Source organism: Porites lutea, chromosome 2 (assembly GCF_958299795.1).
Source record: "Porites lutea chromosome 2, jaPorLute2.1, whole genome shotgun sequence".
Lineage (NCBI taxonomy): Eukaryota > Metazoa > Cnidaria > Anthozoa > Scleractinia > Poritidae > Porites > Porites lutea.
The window spans coordinates 15,787,986-15,814,895 of record NC_133202.1 but is presented as its reverse complement, the minus strand read 5'-3'; the positions used below and the strand labels follow the sequence as shown (position 1 = coordinate 15,814,895).

The 26,910-nt window shown below is 38.5% G+C and overlaps 2 protein-coding genes across 2 annotated transcripts in view; one reads left to right on the top strand and one right to left on the bottom strand.

The window, feature by feature from the left end:
* Positions 1 to 2,300: 2,300 nt before the first annotated feature.
* On the top strand, positions 2,301 to 21,895 carry LOC140927856 (uncharacterized). The gene is made up of 8 exons (XM_073377544.1): positions 2,301 to 3,114; positions 8,664 to 8,939; positions 10,959 to 11,047; positions 12,540 to 12,623; positions 14,415 to 14,993; positions 16,131 to 16,190; positions 18,170 to 18,319; positions 19,568 to 21,895. Exons 1-8 carry the CDS (start codon positions 2,661 to 2,663, stop codon positions 19,571 to 19,573), a joined length of 1,698 nt encoding a protein of 565 aa, XP_073233645.1. The 5' UTR covers positions 2,301 to 2,660; the 3' UTR covers positions 19,574 to 21,895.
* Positions 21,896 to 24,890: 2,995 nt separating this feature from the next.
* The window catches only part of LOC140925697 (uncharacterized), a 108,198-nt gene continuing 106,178 nt past the window's right edge, over positions 24,891 to 26,910 (bottom strand). Inside the window, exon 6 of the mRNA XM_073375596.1 lies at positions 24,891 to 25,344. The gene's annotated coding sequence lies outside the window, so the exon portion shown is untranslated. The remainder of the gene's footprint in view (positions 25,345 to 26,910) is intronic.

Here is a 26,910-nt window from a genome sequence, read left to right as displayed (position 1 = left end):
TTACCAAAACTTGGAATTAACAAGCAACCTATTTAAGGCTTCTGAAGGTGTTAATTATCGCGATAAACGCGCAAAGTCACTGTGTAGACGCCCCCTCCCCCCCCTGGTTTGGGGGAGGGGATCACTTGTGTCCATATGGCAGGGTCGTAACATGGTATATCCGGAACCCAATGATCCCTATTTTCTTGCCGTTATTTTGATCCCTGAGCCCCATTTACCCCAAAATTTTGGTCCCTGAGCCCTGATAAAAAAATTGACCCCATCCACGCTTTACACAAAATTTTAACTTAGACAACTTTGTTTATCTCCAAATGTAGAATACAGAACATGCTTAAATGGGCTGATGAGAAAAAAAATCAACTTTAATTTTTAGTGCAAGTTGTAGGTTCTATCAGAGCTTCAAAGATCAATATGAGTTAACTTCTTTTTGTGCATTATTCTATTTAAAACTCTTGAAATACAATGTTTGGCGATACTAGACAAATGATAAAACCTGATTTTCTTGAACGGAAGCTTTAGTAAGATACAGAATGTAAGTTTTTGTTAATTTATACATTAAAAGTAGTCCACTTCCCTTTAAGTATCGTACATCTTGAAAGATCTTACTGCGGAAACTTGATTTTTTCGGATGCAACGTTCATCAAGAGTATTTTCAATGTTTATTTTCAGAGTTGCTCATACGAGCGAGGCCACCCAGAGGTTTATAAGCCAATCACAAGAAAGCATTGGATTCAAAATTCGAATAAATACATTTTTAGTCAAACAGCAAACACAGCTAGCACTGGTTGGTCCCCAGTTGAATTAACGGCTCTGTAAGAGCAATGTAATATATATAGAACTAAAGTCTTCCTTTAGCTTTCCAATTCCTGTCCCGTACGAATATCTGCTTGCCCGGATATTTTGTCCAGTTAATCAATGTCCTATCTTTGTGGGTCACAGATGTTTTATTTCCAAAGAGACTCTTGCAACCAAACGTTTCATGTCGCTCGTGAAACTGGTCTACAATATTGATATTGATAAAGTGTAATCGTTTGTCTCACGATTCAGTCACTTAATGATGTAGATCGCGACGTTCCAACTGCGTACTTCAAGTGTTCATTAGATAAAAGCAAAACTTAAAGACCTTGCCTTGCTAGTCTTTGTCGACTGGTCGCATTCTTCTGAGCCCTGAGCCCTTTCCTCTGAGCCCTGATCCCAGTCATATTTTGGGCTTTGAGCCCTGAGCCCATATACCATGTTACGACCCTGATATGGGAGAAAGCTGATAGGCTCCCTCGTCCCTGTTCATAGTAGGAGGGGGAGGGGGCGTCTACAGAGCGACTTTGCACGTTTACTGTATCGCAATAATTAACACCTTCAGAAGCCTATATAAGATTTCTGACACTTTTAATGTTTTCCAAGTTTCGATAAAGATGGCTGACTGTCATCGCAACTGTCAGCATCATTAAGACGATGAGACTGGCTATGTTTTGAGAACATTTAAATCGATGTTAACTTCACTAGCCCGATTAATTTCTTCAAGAAGACCAAGATCCGATTGGTCGATAAAATCGATATCAATCAAATCAGATTACTGGTTTTTATCGATAAATCGATACCAGTTTTTATCGATTGACTACTCCGGGCCAAGAGAGGATAAAGGGGAGCCCCTTTATCCTGTCCCAGTGTCACGCAGCTTCGAATGAGATCTGTAGCTCTAATAAATACATGCTAGGACTCTCCGGACGATCTTCCGCCATACGATACAAGTCTTACAATGTAATTTCAAATTTATCATATATCGTGTTTAGTTCCACTTTTTTCCACCCGAAGATGCCTTGCTGTTTGATCAATTGTGCGGTGTATTCTTTTTTTTTCTTTTTTTTTCAGAAAGAACACTCTCACTGCTGGCCGAAAATGATCGACCATGACGAGCAACTATGACGGCAACTGTAGCCTAGCTGTCTGACAAACGCCCCCTCCACTCCATTCTCGGAGACCCAGAACATTCCCTGAGGGGAAGGAGGCGTCTTTACACTGACCTACCCGCTAAGGCAACAAAAAAGCGTCATTTATAAAAAAAAAATCTCGATCTTTAATATTTTTCATAATTATTCCAAATCGCTGAATCTGTCACTGAGTTCAGACAAATTCTCCAGTCGAACACTTGGAATTACTTCTTCAGGTTCAGAAAGGAAATAAAATTTAGTCGAGGCAGTTTGAGCGCGGGAAACAAAAGGGTGTTTGCCTGGGCCCATTCCTTTTTGAATCAGTTTGAATGGTTGCTATTTATAGGAATGACTCAGCGCCATTCTATTACCGGTGTCCGGACGAAAGAATTCTTTAGAGCACTGGAGGTTCTGTTTGCTGGTCGAACGGAGTGTTGTGAAATCACAACAAGGTCTTAAACGTGAGTAGATTTGCAGATTACCGCAATCTGGCACTACTCACAATTAGTCTGGTGATTATTTCCGTGTTTGTGTGGAAAAGGCAAGATATGGACGTGAACCGTGCGGCTGTTCACGTTGTAGAGGATATCTAACCGTGACAAGTACGGGTTCTAATATTCTTAATTTGTAAATAACACGATTGGATAAGAGGATTTTAGAAAAAAAAGAAAAAGGAAGTCAACAAGTACTTTAAAGTGAAATCATTTGCACGCTTCTTTGTGTGTGCACAAAATGACGTCCTCTCAAGAAACGGGCTTCGGTGCGGCTGTTTTCGAAAATTTTGGACCTGTAGACTTTGTTGATGTCGACGCCTTCATCGATTCACAGTTTGATCGCGCCCTTGGCAGTGAAGAAGAAATATTTCACTCAAATCCTCATCTTAAAACTGAAGATGAAGACAGCAAAATAGCAGTTGAAAGAGAAGATGGATCGGGAAGCGATATTGCAATGGCGGCTACCTTAAAGAGCTTCGATTTCACGTACGGAAGCTACACTCAAATAGAGTTGGATGCTGGAGCAATTTTGCTATCGCCACAAGAAGAAGCAAAATATAGTGGACTTATTTGTTCTCGTTGTCGCGAAATTATGGACAAAGATGATTTTGAAGGCTGCTTTGCGTCCAGCAAAACAACAACAACACACGAAGCTACAAGCAACGGATGCGCGGGTGGTATTGCATTGAAAGGTACACAATATATGCTTACATTTTGGTTAAGTTTAAGTTAAGCTTAATTATTTGTGTTTGCTCATGTTTATTGTAGCATGCTTCAATATCAATGTCTGAAATGTATATGTTTTCACACACGGGCCGGGGAGATAGACGATACAAATTCAGCTGTGTTTTGATAGCTTTTTTCTGGTTTCCCTTCCTTATTTATCGAAACTTTGATCTGATCAATCCGCAATGCAGATTGCTTTAAAGGGTTTTAAATATCACGTATTGTTCTCGTTTAAGTTTATTCAGCCAATATATTGTTCATAGTGTCGTTTCAATTTATGGTGATCTTTGATAACGGATCTCAACCTGTAAGCATTCCTTAAAATCGATTAAGACCATTAGATCAAGATGAAAAACAATTAAGTTAAAAAGTTGAATTTCCTTGTCATTAGCGATGGAATCAGAAACTGACTTGACCGCAGGTTTGTTTTCATTGGCTCATTAAAATATGATGTTTGGTCACTCAGGGTAACAGAGGTTGTTTACCACTGTGTTGTTTCACTGGAAAATTTTTTGGAGCAATATTGGAACGTTTAAACGGAAATTCATGTTTCATTAATTTTTTACTGCAGTCAAACCAGGTCAAGCATATCCCCAAGATTAATGTTGAAGACATCAATAGTTTGTCTCTGCATTCCTGAGGGGGGAGGGGTGGTATGCTTTACCCTGTAAAACCCATCTTTGATACTAGTTTCAGGCTCTCACAGCGGTTTTTGGTGATTGACACTGATTTCTGCAAATTATGGTGAACTTGATTCTGGAATGAAATTTTCTGGTCCTGAATTTTTTTGGCTATAATACTAATAAATGTCTTTATTGCTCATTATATAACAATACAGTCATAATATCTAATGTTACAGGATAAAAAGATTAGAAGTTCAGCTAAATTACAACAGAATAAAGAGTGGAACATACAGTCATGGACAAAAGTCTTGGGACACTTTTGCATGTCTGGGATGTTTTTCAATTCACACAGTTCCAACCCCTCCCCTCACCCCACAAACAGTGTTGGACCCATGTATCCAGATTTTTTTTCCAAGTTTCAACTTTGTATAGGGTGGGGGGAGGGAGAACTACAAGAAAATTTCGAAAAGGATGCACTGTTTTAAGACAGAACCGAGAACTATGACAGAAAAATATGAATATTGCAGTATTGTCCCAAGGACTTTTGTCCAGGATTGTAGCTTGATGTCAAGGTCATTCAGAAATAGGTTAAATAAGTAGGGGCTGCTCACACTACCCTGGGTTGTCCCCTTATTTACTCCTTTCCACTCGTGAAGGTGGTTGTTGTGGACTGTACGTTGTTGTCTGTTATAAAGAAAACTTTGATAACAGTTTATGATATAGGCATTGAGGAGCAGCAACTTTAGTTTGTTAGATAGTAGCTTGTGCCTGACTGAGTCGAACACTTTGCTGAAGTCCATTGCGAATACCCATACTGCCTCATTAACCTGAGATCAGGCTCTATTTTTGTTTTGCTTTGAAAATTACATTCCGGCTGGGCGGGCAAGGTGAAACGAAAAGAGGGCCTGATACAAACCTTCTACGAAATGTCTGCTGCCCACTTTTTTGATTGATTGACATTTACCGAATCAGCCAACCAACATTACTTCCGTTGCTTGTTTTTCTAGTATGCAAATTTTTCACGCGTGGGAAAAAAGCAGACTGGCTTTTATCTTTTAATTTTTTCACCTAAAAATAAAACAGTTAGCACAATCACATTTAACTTCTTGCGAGATTAAAGATTTATGTACTGAAAATCGGGGAAAATTGCCAAGGAAAATATTAAGGCAACAGAAAAATAGAAATTTCAGTATTTTAAACTCGAGCGCGCCTAGCCAAAATAAAACTAGTAGAACATCGTGTCGCTGTCTTTTCGAAAACATTTTACCTTCTATGCCAACAGAAATAACTTGCGAGATCTCCCGTAAAAACAAAAGCAAACAGCCAACGAGCGAGGACACCAGTTTTCCTTGTTTATTTTTTACAAAAAGCGAAGGAAAAAGCGTTACGGCCAAAATTTGGCCGTAATGAGCACAAACAAGAGAGAGTTTGTATCAGGCCCAATTTTAGCGGTAGCCGTTAGAGAGAATGTATGAGAACCGCTAAAATTGGGCCTGATCTCAGGTTACTGCCTCATAGTGTGGATTATCTAAGTGTTTGTTGATAAAGTCCTGGATCGATCGCTAACAGTGCACTAGTGCAATTTCCACTTTCATGGTAAGCAAATTGATCGAGTGGTGCTTAGATTTTCCTCCACAGCCTACTTCACAAAGGTGTTATAAACAGCTTTCTCAAACGCCCTGGCCGTAATGAGCACAAACAAGAGAGAGTTTGTATCAGGCCCAATTTTAGTGGTAGCCGTTAGAGAGAATGTATGAGAACCGCTAAAATTGGGCCTGATCTCAGGTTACTGCCTCATAGTGTGGATTATCTAAGTGTTTGTTGATAAAGTGCTGGATCGATCGCTAACAGTGCACTAGTGCAATTTCCACTTTCATGGTAAGCAAATTGATCGAGTGGTGCTTAGATTTTCCTCCACAGCCTACTTCACAAAGGTGTTATAAACAGCTTTCTCAAACGCCCTGGCTGTAACTAGAGTGATATTTATGCTACGGTAGTCAGTTCCAAATGTGACTGAGAATTGGTGTTAAAATCTCATAAGTCCAAACCATGACTGGATGCTTTGCCCATGTGATTATTAGTGTGCATGAATGCATTGATTAATTTTTGTCCTTACTAAACCAGATATTCTGTTTCTTTGACAAAGTGGATTCAATAATCCATAATAGCCTGCGGGCAAGCTCTCCAGGACGCTCTGGCAACGGGGCAGGAAAAGGAAGGAGAGGTTCCATCTCTGGAATTTGAATTCTGCCTCGTTCCCCTCTGGCTCCCTGTTGACTGAGCTGTCAGATTTCTGCCAATCAGCACAAAGCAGAAACAAGCGTGAATGTAAACAAACATTGAAAAACACATGTAAGCATGCGCCAAGGGTAATGACGTCATCACTAATGTCTAATGTCATCTCCTCCAATCAGCATTTTGCATCAACTTTTTGATGCAAATAATTCAATTTCCTGAGATGTAGTTGCAAGCTCTCCTTCCTTTTTCTGGCTTGATTGTAACTATTTGTTTTTGCGCTAAAACTTACACTTAACAATGCGAAACTTGACTCAAAGTTTGAAAACACAGCAGGTTTTTGAGCACTAGGTTGTGATTTTTTTGTTAATTAATTATAAAAAAGCACCTTGAAATACTTTGAAAAATTCCGTCCTTATGAAGTCCTTGCAGCCATTTTTGTAACTGGTACTTTTGACTTTTGAGCCCCTTCTCAAAATTAAGGGTTGAAATATCACTCTTGCTAAGCCGGATTGGTGTAGAGGTTTTTTAGAAAGATTTTGATGCAATATATTTATGTCAGTCTTTAATGTTTACAACTGTGTTAAAATTTTTGTAAATTTCAATATATCGCTGTGTAACCGCTAACATGAAAGAGTGACCAAACCCTTGACAAGCCTAACCCAGGGGAGCTTTTGGAAGAGGGTGTAGGATAACTGTACCTAAACTAAAAGTGTAAACTTTGGATACATATATACATGTAATCAGAAGCATTTTCTTTACCATAGATCCCAAAAGAAGTAATACAGCTGCCAGCAGCAATACAAAACAATAGTATTTTTATTATTGCTTTCATTACATCCCTGTTTGACTACCCCTCTCACCTTTACTAGCTTCCCACAAGGACACCTCACAGTGCTCGACTTTCAGAAAAAAATCTTGGGGCCAACTGGCCCCCAAGTTTTCATTTTTGGTCGCCAGAACAAGTATTCTAGTCGCCAAAAATTATATTTAAGAACTAATGGGATAAAATAAACTTAACATCTTTAACTTAGCCTTAACAGAAAATGAATGGTTTAGACTTCCTTTGAACTTTCTTTCGAATGGTTTTCGCTGACGCTCGATTACCAGCTGGTGTTCTGTAAAATGAATCCGCACTGAAGCGTAAATCTCCTCAAACAGGTTTTTTAAGCTTAAGGTTCAGGAAATGGAATACACATTAAAAAAAAAAAAATTTAGGAATCACAAAAAAACTTTTTGGGTTATGAAAGAACAAAATCTGCAAAATTTGTTTTGCGTCCCATGTATTTGCATGTTCAGAACTGAACATCTGTGAAACTTCATCTATTGCGCGGTTGCCTAACACGTGATCGAAAGTCTCCAGAAAGACCAGAAAGAGGAAACGTTGCTAATGTTTTCGGGCAAAGAAGTTGATTTCGCGAGAAGTCTGTTAGACAAACAGCATGACTTCAACTTTACTTAATTAGAAGTCAATAAAATATGGCAGAGCCTTTATTTGCGTCGTCATGCTCAACAGAAATTTGCGTAAAGTTGTTTACAAGAATTGCGAAGCTTGAGAAGTAAGCACAGTTCGTTCTCGATTAGCTTCGATTAGCTTGAGCTTTTATCAGACTAATCTGTTATCGAGTCCGCAATCAAGATACATGTTCGACATAAAGAAATTGTTTTAAATATCGATGTGCTTAAAGTCATTCCCGGAGAAACACGAGACGATCTGTTGAGAATTGCGATCGATTTGTCCGAAAGTCGATTAAAGTCTTCCGTCGAATTCATTCATTTCACAATCCTCTTTCAAGTAAACGTAGATTAGAGTGTTGGAAGAAATCGTTAAAGCCTTTAGACAAATCGTTAAAACATTTAGACAAACCGTTAGAGCGTTTGGGCAAAACGTTAGAGCGTTAGAAAAACCGTTAGCTATCCGTTAGTTGTGTAAAGGATAACAAATTATCATTAGTGTACGTTTACCCAAAGAAGAAAGTCACCTATCTTGGGGGCCAGGTTGGCGACCAGGCGTGAAAATTTAGTCGCCACTGAGTAAAAGCTGGTCACATTGGCGACCCCACGGGTCGCAACGTCGAGCCCTGCCTCACCTTTACTACTTCCCACAAGGACACTTTAAGGACTTTGTCACACATTCCCCACCCAGGTTTTGCTCGACTGCATACTGTAGCTTTTGAAACTCCATTGCCAGCAGATGGAACCATTAGCATTTCCTGATGGCTGACAGAATGTCAACCTGTCAGCAGATGTCATATTTCCAGTGGAGACATTAACCCTTTAAGTCCCAAAAGTGACGAGGATCAATTTTCATCTAACAATCAATACACAATCAAAAGAAAAGGTTGTAGAGAATTAATTAAATAATCACCTAAGAGAAAATGCTTTAATCCTCTACCAAATTCTTTCAACTTATTTTTCATAGGCCTGTAGAGAGATCAGTTTTGAGAATTATTTTGTATGTGGATATTGGGACTTAAACGGTTAAGGAATACTATCAGTTGTTTTGTGGTGTGCAGTATCTGACATGATTTGTATTTGCTCATTTTTCAGACAACAAAATATTCCTCACCAGTATTTTAGACATTAAGAAACTCTGCAGTTCTATAAAACTCCAAAGAATAATTATTTATGGTAACCTTCTTTTTCATTTATTTTAGAGACATTGCCTGATCCAAGAAATGTGGTGGTTACAGAACTGCAGCTATCTGACATCAGTGATGATGTAGGGACTTGCTGGCGTGAAGTTGGACCAAAGTTACTCATCAAAGCATCAAAGATTCACAACCTTGATGATGAGTACAAGAGTAATCGAGACAAGGCAAATGCTCTTCTAAACTTGTGGAAACAACAGGAGGGAAGTAATGCTACAGTTGGCCGTCTAGCTGATGTTTTGGAGAAGATAGGAAGAAGGAGCATTGCTGAAAAACTGCTTGGTGGGTGAATGAAGTAGTTATGTAGTAATATTGAAAGAACATATGATTCTTGTCAGTATTCAGGGCTCCCAACTTTTGCTCCTGGGTGACTAGAAAATGTTAGGTTTTTCATACAAATAATTTGTAATTATTATTACATGCTGGACACCCAAGGTTTCACAGGTTGAGAGAACTGGGCTCCCTTTAATTTTTCTTAGGGAACAGCCTTGGTATTAACCAGGGAGGAGGGGTGGGAGGGGGGTACTCCCTTTGATGTCCCATGCAGGGAGACTTTGCCTAAAAGGGGTACCTTTTCCAGGCTTCAGGTTATGAAAGGGCAGGCCGAGGGGATTTCACTAGTTGAGATTAATGAAACAGTAGGAGAATCTGTCATTGCTGTGAAAGGAGAATCTGTCATAGCTGTGAAAGGACCTAAAAAATCTAAGTGGCATATTTTATGGCTGTGAAAAAGATGAGAAAAGTTTCTGGTTTATACAATATGTAATTTACTCATATCTACAATGTAAGAAACACCCGTACAAAACTTGCAGCGCTGTACAGCAGCGCCACAAAATCGCTTCAAAATAGCTGTACAGCTAAATTACAGCAGCACTTTAGAAGCCAAACAGTAGCTTCATTCAAGTTGCAATGTTTGCAGCGCAGTTGCAAAATGAGACTGTTGAAGATTTGTTATATGTCATGTGCTTTTGTAATGTGTGCGCGTTAACAAAGTACAAGGTGCATTTTGACTTTCCAGTGGTTTTTACTCAGCTACTAAGGCCTTGTCTACTCCTCTACTATGTATCATGATTATTGTATTATTGGAGCCTGCATTTCTTTTTTTTGTAGTAACAAGTGGTAGGCCATTACTGGTAACAACATTCTTTGTCTTTTCGAAGCCACTTTGGAATTTTCTGCACCGCTGCAAAATTGCTGTTTATCACTGTCAAAGGGCTTTCCACTCAGCCAAAATTTGTGACTGCTGAAGCCAGCGCTTTTTTTAATTACAGCTCTTTTGTAGCGCTTCTTGAAGCCATTCTGCAGCGCTACAGCAGCACTGCTCGTTTCACACGGGCAGTGCATTTATAGCAGTTAAAAGGGATGAAAGTGTGAAAGGGGTACCTGTGTGCTGTACCTTGTTGAAGTGATGTTAATGCAACTGTCGCTGTTGTGGTACCTTAAACTCTGTAAAATCATTGAGATCCAGAAATTTTGCGACCATGGTACAGTCGACTCCCATTATTGCAGACACCCTCTGGACTGTGGTTTAGTGTCCGTAATAGTGAGAGTCCGTAGTAATGGGGTGGGAGAAAAAAATTCTTGATATTAAAGGAAATACATTTATTTATGTTGTACATTGTCTCCAAAACCAATTACAGTGCAGTTTTTGCATATAAAGAGTGTCAGAACTTTATTTACAAACAAGACAAATCGTAATGGAACAAAACTTACATCTTCCTTTCATTCACCACAACAGTCATTGAAAAATTTGTTGTACACAAAAACTATAAAGTACGGTACTAGAAAATTCAATTTATGTACATTAAGTACATCATGACTGCAATTTTTTGTAAGTAAGTACAATAGTTTCATAGAAGGATAAGTTAAAAGGAAATTGAAATGTTCATTTCTCAACCAAAGTGACACTGAGATGAAGATAACTCTGCCAAAATGTTGAAAGGGGCTTATTGATGTCTGTCACTGTTGAAACTAAGAGAGGTGTCCGTAAGTCCATAATAGTGGGAGGTTATTTCAGTTAAAATATCTGTAATTTTCACTAGGGATTCAGCAACTGTCCGTATTACCTGGGTGTCCGTAATAGCAAGGTGTCCACAAGGCTAGGCAAGAGTTGACTGTAACTTACCAAACTTACACTTTCTCCTTAATTGAAACCATTTTAATTTGCATTTCCTTTTGATGGGGTACGAGAGTTCATATAGGGGGTCCAATTCTATTTTCAGATACATGGGATTAAGAAAGTTCATTCTTGAACTTCTTTCATTTTTAATTGTAATGTTTTCTTTCTTTTTTTAGGCAAAGGTTTATTGCCAACATGTGAAAAAGTTTCTGATGGTGAAGAGATTGGTTTAACAGTGAAGTGCAGCTTAGAGACAGAATCAGATGGGAAGGTAATATTAAAAATTCGCCCCTGATCGAACTGCCAGTGAAGATCTGTTTTCTATGTATGGCTTGTGACGGAGTTTGACTTAGAGCTGTAGTGGTCACGTGTTGTGGTTCATGGGTTGGATTTCACGGGTCCATTTTAAGATGTAATTTTAACTTTACAAGGCAATGTTTTAGCCAGAAGGGTGTCCAGCCATCCCATGGATGCCCATTTTTGGAAGAAATACAAAGAAAATTTTTCACTTAAATAATAATATTTTAATGTTATGGGAAAACATGCCTTCCGGATGGCCAGTTTTCAATGTCTAAAAGCCGATTTCATGGTTTTGTGAAATACTCAGTTTAATCTGTGTGAGGCACTTTTCACTAATTTTGTTAGCTACCAGCTGACTTCCATCTGCCCCCGCAACATGTGACCATTAGTCAAACTCCATGTGACATCATCAGTTTTAATTGTCAAGGGCAACCTTAGCTTGCTATCTAACATGTGCAAGGGTAAGAGATCTTTCAAACCACACCAGAATAATGAACATGATTCTCTGATTAGATATTTGTCAAAATGAAAGAATCCAATCATTTACTGTTTTTGTGGATAAGATACCCAAAAATTCCGAAAATTAGCCCCGGGGCTTACATATTTCAAAGATCCTTTTTGAGGGGCTTATTTTTGGAGGGGCGTATATTCGGAGAGGCTTATCTATGGAGAGATATTTGCGTTTCAAAATCGATTGGGCTAGCCTTATAGTTGGAAGGAAATTTACAGTTTTTGCTTTGTTTTACTTTGTATTTGAGGGCAATTTCCAAGTACAAGCCCCCCGGGGCCTTATATTTGGAGGGGCGATATAACGGAGGATTTTTTGCGTTATGAGTTTGAGGGGCTTATATTTGGAGGGGCTTATACATGGAGGGGCTTATTTTCGGAATTTTACGGTATTTTTTTTAAAGGCCTTCTCATAGGGTGCGATAAAAAATCATAAATTATATGGCATTTTCAGGGCAGATTGAAAGGAGAAAAATCACTTTAAAGTTAAACTTTAACAGGCAATTTGAATGTAAAAGAATAATAAAACATCTATTTTAAAACCAAACAGTTAAATTTGTTTAATTTATATCTTGACCCGGAAAAGAAAACAAATAGAAAGAAAGAAAAAGGACACTTGTGTAATGTTACGCGATGCGGTTACACAGCTGACCACACTGCTTGTCTCTGAAATCAAAATGGCTGCCCAGATACCAAGATCGAAGTTTTCAGATGTCTTGCAAGGCTTTCTTTAGTGGTAAATCACCTTTACATAACATTAAGATTGGGAAAATGTTTGATTAAAGTTTGCTTTACTTGACTTTAGCATTTTTTTTACGAATTATGTGATTTTCCTCAAATATTGTGATCAGATGCAATTTGAGGCCAAATGTGCAAAATAGCACCATCACATAATAATTATCAGAAGGCCTGATATACCGTACTCGTGTAATAATTATTTTTTACTTTCTGTACAGCTTATGTTGTGTGAGGATACTTGTGGAACTAAATTCCTTGTCAAAGCTATTAACAACTGTGATAGACCCTGGAATTCTGAAGAGGTAAATATGTTTTTTTTTTTCACATGAGAGTTGCCATTTTCATTATAATAAGGAGGCAGCATGGGGAGCAAGGGATGGCACAGTGGTGAGAGCACTTGCCTCCCACCAATGTGGCTCTGGTTCAAATCCCAGCATCAATGCCATTTTGATATACAGGGTTGAGTTTGTTGTTGGTTCTCTCCGTTGCTCCAAGACGTTTTTCTCCAGGTACTATGGTTTTCCCCTCTCCTTAAAAACAAACATTTCCAAATTCCAATCTAACCAGGAATCAGGTAGATGAAGAAGTACCACTTTGTGGATGTGCTACCTTTAAATCAGGGGCAGCGCACTTGCCTTTAAGCAAATATAATTTAATAAGCTCGACAGGCTTACAAGTGATTCGGACAGTATGATAATATATTTTTTAAAAAGAGATGTACTGGCAAAGAGCAGTGTATTTCCCTTTGGTCGATCATTCTGCCACAACAGAATCATTTCTTAGTACAATAAATTATCTTGTTCCAGCTTTCAACAGCGGAGTACAAGATACATGTACATGTACATTGTATAAGCTATGTATAAGCTTTATATATGAAACCTACAAAACCGATCTTTCAGAGCAGAGAGACTTTGACAATGAAATTTTAAGGTGGCAAACAAAGTGGTCTCATTTAACTGATAAAAAACCAGTGACCCTCACAGAGACACTTCATTAATCCAGACCTTTATCCCAACGTGGTCACAATTACTACCATCCTCCTGACAATGCCAGTGTCAACTGCTACCCCTAAATGATCTTTTTGCACCATGTGCAGAGTGAACACGTACTTACGTTCCACGATGAAAGCAGAGTGACTCACAGCACTTGCCCTGATGCATGCTTACAGAGACATACCCATTGATGTAGAAGCCGTGATAGTTGGCAAATGTCGCTGGCTGCCAGCTCTTATTGAAAACCCTATAATAGGTCTCTCATGGTAAGATAAGAAGGAGAGGACAGAGAGAGACCTCTGCCAGGCCTCCGATGCATTTTCTATCATGCATATATTAGCATTTCCATAACAACCAGTTGAGTACTGAAGGATTTAGTCACGTGACACAACTTACAGAACAAGTTTGCACATCAATAAGCATGCATGAGCTCAGAAATTTCTAATGACAACACCAAGCCTTACTGGATTTCAAAACTGGTTTTGTTTAATGAGGAATACACGCGCCCTATTGAGACTGTAGGCTGGCTACATGAAAGAATGCATCAGAGCCTCACTCTCTTTACTATCATTTTTCTCTGGCTGTGAGAGATCTCTGCTAGCAGGGATTAACTTCAATGATATTACAACAGCAATTTCCTTAATAATTATTATTACGTATCAAAAACTCGTTCCAGTTTTTGTGGTCTTTACAGCAAGGAACCCAAAACTGTGACCTCCTTTAATTAATTCACATTCTTTCATGCAGACATTAACCAATCAGAAGTCGAGGACAGTTTCCAGCTGGCATCTGATTGGATAATAAATCTACACGAAAGAATTAATGCAAATAAATCAAAAGCGGTCACACTTTTGGGGTTCTTGCTGTAATGGTGGCCACAATAACAGGTTTAATCCAAATTTCATGAATTATTTTGCATCTTTGGGGATTTTTATGCGTCAGGGGCGCAGGATGCAGAGATAAGAAAATCACTGGGCTTAATAGGGTTTTCACAATTCTTTTTTATGATTGTTTTGAATGGTTAATGGAGAGTGGCCTCTTAGTAGGTAGCCACTTATTAATGGTGGTTCAATTTACTGTACACTGTATTTTGTCTTGTAGGTACAGAAGAATAAGGAGTTTCTTGAGAAAGTAGCAGCAGCGGCCAAAGAAATGGGCAAAACAGTGGAGCAGAGACGTCAAGAAAGCTTGAAGCGCATTTCTTCAGAGGTTCAAGAACTAAGACAGCAGCTGAAAAGAGTAAAATTGGATTCCAGTGATGCAGAAAGTTGTGCTGGCAGCGGTTACTTTAAACAGATCACACAACCACTGAAAAATGATCAGAATGATGTAAAAATATCTTCCCAAGACGTAACACACTTGTTACATTCATGCGAGGAACAGCACACATTCTGTCAAAGTATTTATAATGCTCTTATTCAGCTGATTGGAGAGGTTGCTCCACTGGGAGAAGACAACTTCATGTGTATTATGCAACTTTATGACTTCACAAAAGAATTGAAAGAACAGGAAAAAACATTTTTACCCAAAATTGAAGTCCTTCGCAATCTAAAGGAACAGTTAAATAGCTTGCAAGTCGCTCATTTGGAAGAATTAGAAAAGTGGAGTAGAGCACAAAAAGAGCAAGTCCAAGGAGTTGAAAAGCTGCTATTAAGCTTGCTTCATCAGGGGAAATCTCAAGTAAGGTGGATTTATGAAGATATTTTTAAGAAATCTAGTCAATTAGAAATTTTTCAGAATTTTTTAAGAAATCTAGCCATTCTGTTTTATTGATGACATTTGTAGTTCATTATTAATAACCTTTTTGTGAGTGACCTCAAAGTTACAAATTTATTATATTTTGCTCTTAATTTTTTTCTTTATTTCCTACATGTAGGTGCTCTTTGTACTCTTTTTGAGTGCAGCTGAGTGTAATACTTTGGTTGAGGGTCATGTATAGTTTGAAGGGACACTAACCCACGCAAAGTCCACAAATCTTAACTAAATGCTTGTCCAATTTCTTTGATTGACAAACAATTCATACATAACCCATTGATAAGGCCAGTTCTTTATTAAGTTTCCATAGCAACATGCAAACGACTGGTCCTAATAACAATGCTTGGACTTGATTGAGTGTCCATAGCAACCAACAGATAATCCACTGATTAATAGGCTGGATCTAATGTAGTTTCCAGAGCAACATGTAACCCACAGGGAACCAACCTACATTTTGCAATGCCACCACTGGTTTTCCCGTGAAATGACGTCTGAGAAACGAGCGCAAAAAATTCCATTCTGATGACATGTCACTACCCAGATCTGGGTAGTGCTTCTGATTGGCTGAAGTGAAGCAAATTTCCCACGCCGCACGACCAATCAAAAGCACTATCCAGACTGGGTAGTGTTGTGTAATCAGTATGATATTTCAGCGCCCGTTTCTCAGGCGTCTGCTCACATGGCATAGAACGAATTTTCGACTGATTGAAAATTCGTATTTTCTTGTGCTGTTCACGCGGAACCACACCAACTGTGCGAAAATTTAGATGCTAGTCGTCGAAGTCGAGGTCGAACTGTTGACTGATAGGGTAGAAAACTTGTCTGGCAAGGCGAGAACACCATAACCAGCTAAATTTTGTACCTTTTGTACGGCAAAGGTGTGGTTGCGCGGATGCGTGGTGAACTCAGCTGGGCCACTTTAAATATGCTTGAGTAGTGCTTTGCGTATGGGCAGATGGTAGAACCACTCAAAAAAGTAAAAATTCAACCTGATTCTTTATGTCCATGTTCATCTGGTGTCGTGTGAAACGTAGCCTTTGATTTTGTTTTACTCAATTTCAGAAAATTTTAAAGCGAAGATCAGTGCCTGTCATTGGTGCAAAACCACCGCTTGTAAGAAGGGTAAGTAACCATAGTAACGCAGTTACCATAGTAATCGTATTAATTACTTTAAGAACTGTCTTGCTTTTCCGAGCAGGCAGCTGTTAGATTTCCCGTACATGTATAATTTATAGTATTCTCTTTCAGGGATAGTAAAGGAGGAATCTCGATTTGCGCACCGTCAGCGCGATGTGGGTATTGGGAGGTGTAGTAACACGATAACGCCAAGTGTACATGGAAGCGGGGAGCCGACTAGTTACATTTTTATTACTAAGAAATTGCCTAGGTGTATTTTGACAGGTTCTCTATCACAAAGTAGACCTTCTTATTATTTGGGCGTCACCCTAATAGAGTAATTGAGTTCGCTTGTTTTGATTCAAAGTTGAAATAGACACGCAGTACGTGCGAACGTAAACGAGCCAAGTGAACAAGCCAAGCGACGCGAGTGTCTGCCGCTGTGTCACAACACAGCATTTATCTTCGTTGCATACGACCCACAGATAACGCACGGCAAACAAATCGACAAGGTACACTGAGTCAAACAAACTATTAATAATTTAAATTTCCCCTTTGGAAAGTAATCGTCCTCGCAGCACACGGTATGAATGGTTATTGCCAAGAGTTGGACGATATTTTTGCTCTCAGTTCTCGAGCGCCATTCCATGATCTCGTGCACGAGATTATTAAGGGTAACATAGACTGATGCATAATTTCATTGCATATTTTCGGAAAGGAGGTGGTTTCTTTCAATGTTATTGAGCAAAATGGCCTTGTAAACAAGTTGCATTCTTTCACGGTCGAACAGTATAAGGGGCGGAGTCCAACATCTTCACGTGCAAACCGCGTTCTATTTTTAAAACCCTTGGGTTAATTAGATCAAGTCGTATTTCCTCATACACGAACCGCGAAAGTTGCCAATTCCATAGCTTTCACGTGCAAACTGCGTGACAATACAACTCACTGTAAGGGCCTAATCACATGAGCCGGGGAAGCAATGCGCATGAACAGTGTCCTACTGTCCTGTTACTCGCTTGGTTCATTCGCCGGTCCGCCCGGCTGCCCGGCAAGCCTTATTTTCTGGAAAATTTCCTCCCGGGATCCTGGCATCGCAATACTGGGATCCAAGCTAACCAGGCTGGCTCGGTTGTCATATAATCGCAAAGTTGATTTTTGTTGCATTGAACTAAGGTGCTGGTATCTCTGCAAAGCGAGCCAGCCCGGCTCATGTAATCAGGCCCTTAGTTCTATAGCTAGATTTTACACCCTACCCTTGACTTCACCGATTTTTTAAAGCCCCCGAGCACACACAAAAAAATTTCAGCCGCCCACCCCCCCCCCCCCCCCACCAAAATCTTCATACCCCCTTCTCTATATTAAATGAAATTTTGGCCTTATCCATGTTCTCTTCATACAAATTTATTCGAAAATAAGCGAAAAACAGTCCTAAACAGGAAGACCAACATCGTTTAAAATAAGTACAAGTATGTTTTCGACTATTAATAAGATCTTTCACAACTACCACTTCATTTAAACACACTGTAACTACACTATCCCTTCATAACCAAATTAGCACTTCCACAACTACCTCACTGCAACACCTGAAATCACTTTTACCCCCCAAAATAAATATTTTTTACTTCGTATTCAATTCGACGAGAAACAAGTTTCATTGATTAACAAACTGCAGCCATTATCTTACCAATTCACGTCCAGTATAACTCCACGCCTTCCACTTCACGCATCTCAACCAACCTCTAAAATATACAACGCTACTGCACTACTCAGTTATACCTAATACACTTAAAAAGCCTCACACACAAACTCTGGTGGGGCTTAGGCTTCGCTTTCATGCTCACGTCGCAAGTGTGTAAGGGTTTGAGGTCAGTCATAGCAAGGAGAAATTCTAAATAAAAAAAATTGTTTGTTCATTTGTTCACTCATTCATTTAATCAGTTAATAAATGAATGGATCAATCAATCAATCGTTCTTTTTCTTTCCAGAGGACTAAAACTGACTCATCAAAGAGTGCTAGCAAGTCACAAAGCCTCAGTGAGCTCCCAGGTGCTGATAAAAAGTTTGTCATATCAGGACCAGTGTGTGTTCAGCAGCTGCATTGTTTGGACTCAGACAAGAAACTCAACAATAAAAAGGTTTGTATTTCATCGTCATTGTAAGCACTCTATCAAGTTTTCCAACCAGCGTAGCATGCATGCACCACTTCAGAGAACTTTGAGCTTCTACTGTGGCCTGTTCACAGACCCTCTATTTTCTCGTCAAGTGCTTGTGATAAAAAATGAAAACCGCGGGGGATTATTGACCGCCAAATATAAAAAACGTCCGACTAGCCCTACGGAATTTCACGAAAGTTATTTTAAGACGTAGACACTAAAAATCATTCGGAAGTTGAAATGGTTTCCAGAGAGGTCCGTAAACTTTTATTCAGTTTTTGTCGAGAGAGAATTTAATAGTCGCCATTACAATACTTATTCTACATTGTTTGCTGTGAGTTATATAGTCGCACATGGACTTGATAACGTTCAAAAGAATCATTTAAAATGTGCGAACGTCTCAGGAATAATTACAACCTCCAAAAATAACTTTAGTGAAATTCACATATCCCATAAGACATTGACTTTTTGGTTGAAGTAAAGGTCTGAGTGGGATCTTCTTACCAGGGTTTAGCCCCCGGGGGTGCATCCTATGATGGTCTATACAGGGAAGCTCCGCCGTAAAGGGGTACCTTTTTAAGGCTTCAGGTATATGAAAGTTAAGGGGTTTCGCTTTTTGAAGTATATGAAAAATAAAAAATGATAACAAATTTTAAAAAATGTGTATGAAAGTGTAGGGAAATTTGTAATTTTGGTCTGTAAAAAGGTCCAGAAGGGCTAACAGATTTATTTTATGACTAAGAAGAAGTCGAGATAACGTTCTGGGTTTGTGATTTATTCATGTTAAGGGACAATGCTTTTACAGCAGTTGAAAGGGATGCAAATTTCTCAAACTGGGTTTGTGAAAGGGGTACCATTTGTCAATAAAAAAGGTACATAGAAAAAAAATAAGGAAATCGCATTGAGATTTGTTGATCATGTTTTTCTCCTCAGCCACGTAGCCAAGTATGAGTTTTGATAATTCAAAACTAGCTTATTAGCGAATCTAATAAAAAATAAATAGACAAAGTACACATTTTAAATGTAAGATTTTTTAGCAAGCACTTACCAGTGTATAAAACCAAGTGCATGGCCTTGTGCACACTTGTATGAAGACGACTGTCTCTACGTTTCACTCCTAGCTACTCCTCCTGAGACTTAACTTTTCCCATAGAAAGGCCTGAAAATAACTGAAACTTTCCCCCAATTAAGCGTTAACGTTGAATGATGGCGTATTTTCCTCTTTTCTAGTCTTAGAATTCAAGCTACATTGTTGGAGTCATATGACATCGCAGGCAGTTAACCTCCCAGCTAGCAGTGCGAAAAAGGTGAGGCCGACAGAGAAGTCTGTCAAAAAGGTGTTGTTCGCCAGGTTTTTAACACTGAGGCAATGTTGGAAAAGCCGGAGGCGAGTCTTTTTAACAGAGTTGTGATGGCCGTTCGTGGTAGAACAGTTTTTTGAAGACAGGAAACCGTAGATAATTTAATAGATGATGTAAATATATGTAAATATTTGTTTAAGTACTGTGTTGTTTTGGCCATAGAGATACAGATTACTGTTCAGCTCTGTGAAGAACGCTCTAATTGAACGACGTCTATAAGCTTAGTGGCTTTTAAGCTCAATTTCCAGCCGGTTTGTGTGCCCTTGCTCTTTCGCTTATGTTGTGAGAAGGATGCGAACCAGACTCCCTGAAACGACTGAAAACGGAGCTCACTTCTTTTGTTTTCGTAGCCCTTTTTGTCGGGTCAACGCGAAACTGATAGATTTGAGAACTGAATTTGTTGTCGTCTGACTTGTTGGCCAAATACGCCTGTTTTATGCGAATCTTTGCTGACGTCATTGTTTACATTTTTCCTCAATAGCATACGGCTCAAGTCATAGAAACCGTGGTGATATACGAACTAAATTCAAAAGTTTAAAGAGCTGATTACCTTGAACAATTTGTGCAATTTTCAGCTCTTTGTAAGCAATATTGAAGGAAATACCAGGCATCAAAAACTGCGAAATTTCCAGGTGGCAAAGAAAGTTGATGAGCCATACATTCTTTGTAGGATCTAGAGTTTTTTACAGAGAATTTCTCCGAACGTTTTTTGTATATTGGCCCCAAATTTTCAGAGATGACTGAAATTGTATTGTTGATAATGATAAGCACGTGTTAATGAGGCAATAAATGTAAACAAAGATTCGACTAAACTTATTATTTTGTAATCGGCGACATACACACTCAATCAACAAATTGCATGCTCTGTCGAGCGTATTAACCGTAAAAAAGGGGCAGAACAAAGTTCAGTCCTGTTACCTCAATGACCATTTGGTAAATTTTAATACTAAATTATTAATCTAAGCGAATCTGAAATTTTTCATTATCGATTTGATTAATATATCGGGAATGACAGTTTGCTTTAATTAATTTTTGATAACAGCTGTAGTCTTTGACTACTGAAAATAAATAAACAGGTAAACATGAGCTCACCGTTAGTTATCCGTAGTCACGGACTAGTACGAATTCCTACTAGGTTGGATTCCCGCTGCTTTTTCGGCTCCTGGCACCGTTTCTCGAAAGGCCCGTAACTATTCCGGCCCGGAGGCAAATTTTGAAATCAAAACTTGTTAATAGTATCGCAGTTCCCGGCTCACAATCCGGTCAATTTTGCATCGTTAACTGATAGTTTCATTGGATCATTTTCAAAATCTTTGAAATTTTGATCTTGAATGTAAACACAGCAAACATAAAACAACTTTCGGGCCCGAAAAGTTACCGGGACTTTCCCTGCCAGATATCGTTCCTCCGAAAGGAGCGCTGGCTCATTTCCCGTAGAGCGTTTTTTTTTAGAGACGAAAACAATATTTTTGTTTGAAGCCTATTTCATCTCGATGCGAACATATTTTAGTGTGCAAAAAGCTAGGCGTTGTCTAGATGTGGAGTAATTTACATTGAATTGTATTCAGTAATTTTCGAAACCGGAAGTGTTTTAAAAAGATACATTTCATGTCAGACATTTTTTTACCGACTGTTTATCAATATGGAGTAAGTTTGTTAAAGATGAAACCGTAGTTTGTTTCAAAGACTTATTGGTTGCAAAATTGAGTGTCTACAGCCCTTCAATATGCCTTGTCTTGTCAAATATATAAAACGTTTAGTCTCGAACAATAATTATTTAGCAGGATGATGAACTTCCTTGATTGTTAATTTTAGGATGGTGAATTAACGCAAGGGAACATTCATTAGTAAAGAATGAAGGGCATTTCAACAACATGCGCTGGTATTTTCATTTGGGTTATAGCTGGTCTGTCCCATTTTAAAACCAAACCAGTGTATGCTGTGTAATCCACGATAATTACAATACATTTGTTTATTTTCCGTGTTTATTTACAAATCTTATCTCTTGTAACGTGGTCGTATAAAATGTCAAACATGCTTTTCTTATTATTATATTTATTTTTTTCTAACGTGCTTTTTTGTGTGATATTTCAGTCCGTGTGCTTTTTAAAAGTGAAATGTAGGAATTGTTTTGTTCATTTTTATGTAGCTGTTTCCATCACCTGTTTTAGTATTGTATTAAACTCAATTCAGTGTACTCTGGGTTCCAGATAATTTATCTCGGTTCCGCGGCGGTAAACGCGCTTAAACGCAGTTCTGCAGGTAACCTCCTACCTAAATGACCTCTTGGCTCGTCAGGTCAAAATGAAGGAACGCGTGAAAAAACTCAAAGAAGGTCTGCGTGGAAGACTACCCTGCAGAAGCAAAGCTCGGAGGTGTCTCAACTTACAAGCCAATCAGGGCGGGTAGGAGAGAACCCTGGGAACGAGGTTGCTTACAAGCCACTGGTACCAGAGGAATAGCGCTTCTCACAGATTCTAATTATAGTTTACGTCAGATGAGACCCCCCGTTAGCAGGAACGCGTGACGAACCCCTAAGAACGTCTGCGTGGGAGGCAGTGTGTTACCCGCTGTCCTGTCTCTCGCTTGGTTCATTCGCCGGACGCCCGGTAATCGTGATTACTTGGAAAATTTCCACCCGGGATCTCGGCATCACAATACTGGGATGCCAGCTAACCGGGCTGGCTCGGTTGAGTTGCAAGGACTTTCGAAAGGGAACAGCTAGCCCTTACAACAAACAACTTTTTCTGACTCACTGGTGGTTTAATCACTTTCACCTACTAGTTTACAATTCTCTATCTGGTTAATTAGTGTTTCACCCATTTTTATACCGGCCAGAAAACCATCTGCTTAGTGTAAACTAATGCTGACGTAAGTCTAATCTGATTGGTTGAGACAGCCTTGCTAGCATGAAACCTTCGAGATAATCATTTTGTAAAAACCTAAGTTTTCATTAAGCTTAGGTCAACTAGCCAATACAAAACAAGGAGAACAATATAAAAACTGCAAAGTAGCTGGTCATACTCAAACTTTTCATAACAACAGATAAGAAAGTACTAAAACTACAGTTTGCAAATCTTAGGTTGTCGTCGATTTACAAAAGGTGTTAAGCTTTTTCATTGAAAATGATTGGCTAAAACTTTTCCATAAATTAACCACGGACTTGATCGTAAAACTCAGAGGATAAATTAAAAATGCAGTTCAAAGTGCAAGGCAGAATTTAGAACAATAGTTGTTTACCCGCAAAAACACGTATAAAATCACTTAAATCTAATTACAGTTATCCACTGCCATGAAGTCGGTTAAAACCTCAAGGAAACACACCTAAAAATGTTAAAAACAAGCATGGTAAATATCGATGGAAGACCAGATTAAGGTCAAAAAATGTTAAACTGAACAAAATACTTGATATAAACAAGGCTTTGCCATCTGTGAAAGGCTCTAATTAAATATATTTGAATAGAAGAGTTACCGCGGAGATACATCAAATTGATACATCTCCTGTGCACCGAATTCACGTCAGGAGAAACTTTCTATCGATCATCAATTATTGAACTTAAAAGTCAAAACTATTAGTGGTGAAATAGCTTACTAAAATCAATCAACAAGAACGCTTAGAACAATTTTATTACAAGCATATATCGTAGCAAATGCACAAGTGGCTAAAGAAACTCTTTGATCAACATTTTAATTCTTGATCAACAAGACCAAAGAGAATGAATCAACAGAAAATCATTTTCTCATATCGGGAGAGGATCTCATTTGATCAGAGTTGATACGAAGGAGTTGAGCAACAATCAAAATGAGTCAACGTGCTTTTTTTGTTTTTGTTTTTTTTTTATGATATTTCCCTTCGCCTATAGATATTTCCCAATTAAAATGAATTTTTGTAAAAACTCTCAAACACCGGATAAAATGCCTTTAATAATTTTAAGTAAAAAACATGCGCACTACGAACATTTTTCATCGCTTTCATTTTTATTGTTTAATAGTTGTCACATAATCGCAAAGTTGATTTTAGTTGTGTTTAACTAAGGCGCCGAGATCTCAGCAAAGCGAGCCAGCCAGCCCGCCTCATGTAATCAGGCCCTTAGTTCTTTTGCAAGATTTTACGCCCTCTTCCTTGACCTCACCGATTTTTCAAAGTCCCCCGAACAGACACACGAAATTTCAGCCCCCCCCCCCCCCCCTCATCATCTTTATACCCCCGTCTCTATATTAAATGAACTTGCACTTATCCACGTTCTCCATACAAGTATTATAAAACATAACCGAAAAAAAAAATCCTGAAGAGAAAGCATAACAACGTTTAAAATAAGTACAAGTATGTTTTCGACCATTGATAACATCTTTCACAACCACTACTTCATTTCAACAGACTGTAACTACACTATCCCTTCATAGCCACATTAACACTCTCACAACTACCTCTCTGCAACACCTAAAATCACTTTTACCTTCCAAAATAATATTTTTTGTTACTTCATAGCAAATTGTACCAGAAACCAGTCTCACTGAATAACTCCACGCCTTCCACTTCACACATCTCAACCAACGCCTAAAATATACAACACTACTGCACTCCTTAGACATGCCTAATACACATAAAAAACTTCACACACGCCTAGTGCACCGACGCCCGTATATAGACTCCCACAGTGTCTTGTTTTACTTGTTGTCATTCTGCTTGTTTTATACTGACATCTTCATGTTGAAGATAAAGTGAATAAAGTTATATTGTATTTTTTTTGGTATTACACGCAGTTTTTTTAGTGAAAGTGCACTTGGTTTTTTGGTTAGTTTACAGGTACTCCACCCAAATAATTAGAAACAAACCACTTAAAGATTTTGATTCAAGATAAAATTTAAGCTCAGTTTTTTGTATTTTATCTCTATACATTATATATGATTGGATTAGTAATGGCAACAGGACTGAGTAGAGTCCAATTCGGTCTGTACTCATACGAGTGATCGGACGACCGCGTAGCCGGAGTTCGATTTGTTTAATCACGAGTACGATTACAAACCGAATTGGCAGACACGAAGTTCTGTTACCAATTAATCATAACTTTAACAAAATTTGTGAAATATAAGGCTCTTTTTAAAATCAAAACACAAGAAATTCTTAGATTTTTTTGGCTGGCAATGAAACAAAAGCCGGCATTTAAGGGCGCGAGTGATAGCGCGTACGTAATGTTCAATTATTTAGATAGGACGCGCACTGTCCTATTAGACTGTCCTATTAAGGCTGAAATCAGGGCAGTTGATAACCAATCAGATTTGAGAATTTTGTTATAGTTATGATTACAATGATTATGGGACGCAGTAAGCATTAACTTAGCACTAAAAACATGCCGGTATAACAATGAAAATAGCCGAAATTGACTACTGATTCCTGATATTTTTCAGGTGACTATAAAACAAGTTTCTAGTGCACACCACTAGTCGCAAAACAAGCTATCAAACGTACACTGTAATTTTTAGACTACGAAAAGCTTCAACTTATTCATTAACAGCATATAATTTTATCTTTGGAGTAAAGTGTTCCTATTTTTGCGAGGAACGCTCCGTCTCGTAATTGTGACAAATTAGAAACTGACTCAACTTCAGATAATTAGGGCTGCTCCACTGTATTCTTCATCATTCCTATACAATAACAACAAAAGTAGCAAAAAGCAACGTTAGCGAGCTAGCTGGCAGAAGGGAAGGAGAGTGATTTCAGCTAGCAAGGAATTGATCGTATTCCGGAATAAGAAAACGCAAATTGTTACAAACCTCTTTGAACCATTTAAACAAGTTATATAGATACAAATACTTTATTTCAATCATTTTTGTAGATATTGCAATACAATGAAAGCCAAAACAAGTGATTTCTAGCGACTTTATTCCATTTTTTCTTATTTGGGACGCGGAATACGGGAAATGGAAAACGCCCTAAATCTGCTAAATTGGTAACTTCAACCAACGATTAGAGCTATAGAATCTTGCATACCATAAATCCTCTATTAAGCCCCGCTGAGTTTGTCTAATGGTCGTGGGTCGTGGGTGGTGGGTACAAGTCGTGGGTCGTGGGTGTGGGTAATGATTAAAAATTAATTTTTAATCATCACTAATTTTTGTTAAATGTTAATAATTTACAATATTACAAGTTTTTGATTTTATAAACTACTCGATAACTAATAACATAGCAAAACAAACATAACATAATGTATGAAAATGGGTGGGGTTGGGTAAAGGCAGGAACCCATAGGAGCTATTTTCAGGACTGGTGTAATCTCTTGATAATATTTTGAGAAAATTTGTTTGGTCAAACGCTTGAACAACACGCACATAAGTTAACTTAATGCTAAAAAGAGCAAATCGGAAAATTAAGGAAGCCGGGATCAGTTCCATATAAGAGTAGTCAATCATTATTTATCTGAATAAGCAATACGATGAGCTACGATGCTTACCTTTGAATTGATCCCAATTAGTAGACACAAAAGAGAAAACTACAGGCTATAAAATAAAACCCGGGAAGGGTGGGAAGGGTAAAACAAGCGAGGAGAGGCCGCAAATGACCTTTGAGACGACGCTGAACTCTATATAACCGAGAGGAAACCTGACGCGGGTGCCAAAAGATAAGAAACACAAAAGGGGATGTGTCCCAATCACCACTCTATAACAATTTCAAAATTCTTCTTCCAAGTCGTTTCCTAGCTGTTTGGGGAAAAAATAAAGCGAATCAAAAAATAAATAATTTCCGTAAAAAAGTTTCAATTTTTTGAAATGATTCATTTGTTTTCTGGAAAAGGCCAGACACGGCAGAATTTGAATTTCTCCACTTTTTCGGATATTTAAGGGGAGAGCTAGCCTCTTCGTATAACTTATAATATGAGTAAACTTCGCCGGTACTGAGACACTCCACTCTCATTGTTTTTCGCGCTTTTTGGTGACGTTCCTCCGTTGTTAGTGAAATAAGTTTAGCTTTCGCACGATCCTTTGAAAGCGTTTTTGACCAGTTTATAGTGGAGACAAAATTTGCAGCTTTCCCATGTCAACTTCATATTTGAAGACAAAAGTTAGTTCAACGTTATTTCTCTTTCTTTTCGATTGCTCCTGTACCCACCGCCCCCTGGGCTGGCGGTCGATGATCTCTGGTAAAGTAACAGAGTAGGGGAAGTGTATAATTTTCATACATCGTGTTACGTTCGTTTTGTTATCGAGTACTTA

Excerpts from the sequence above, each read along its gene's own strand:
- LOC140927856 (XM_073377544.1), top strand. The coding sequence starts at position 2,661 with ATGACGTCCTCTCAAGAAACGGGCTTCGGTGCGGCTGTTTTCGAAAAT. Across the intron at positions 12,624-14,414 it reads GACCCTGGAATTCTGAAGAG|GTACAGAAGAATAAGGAGTT; the intron begins GTAAATATGTTT and ends TTTGTCTTGTAG. Across the intron at positions 16,191-18,169 it reads AACCACCGCTTGTAAGAAGG|AGGACTAAAACTGACTCATC; the intron begins GTAAGTAACCAT and ends TTTTCTTTCCAG.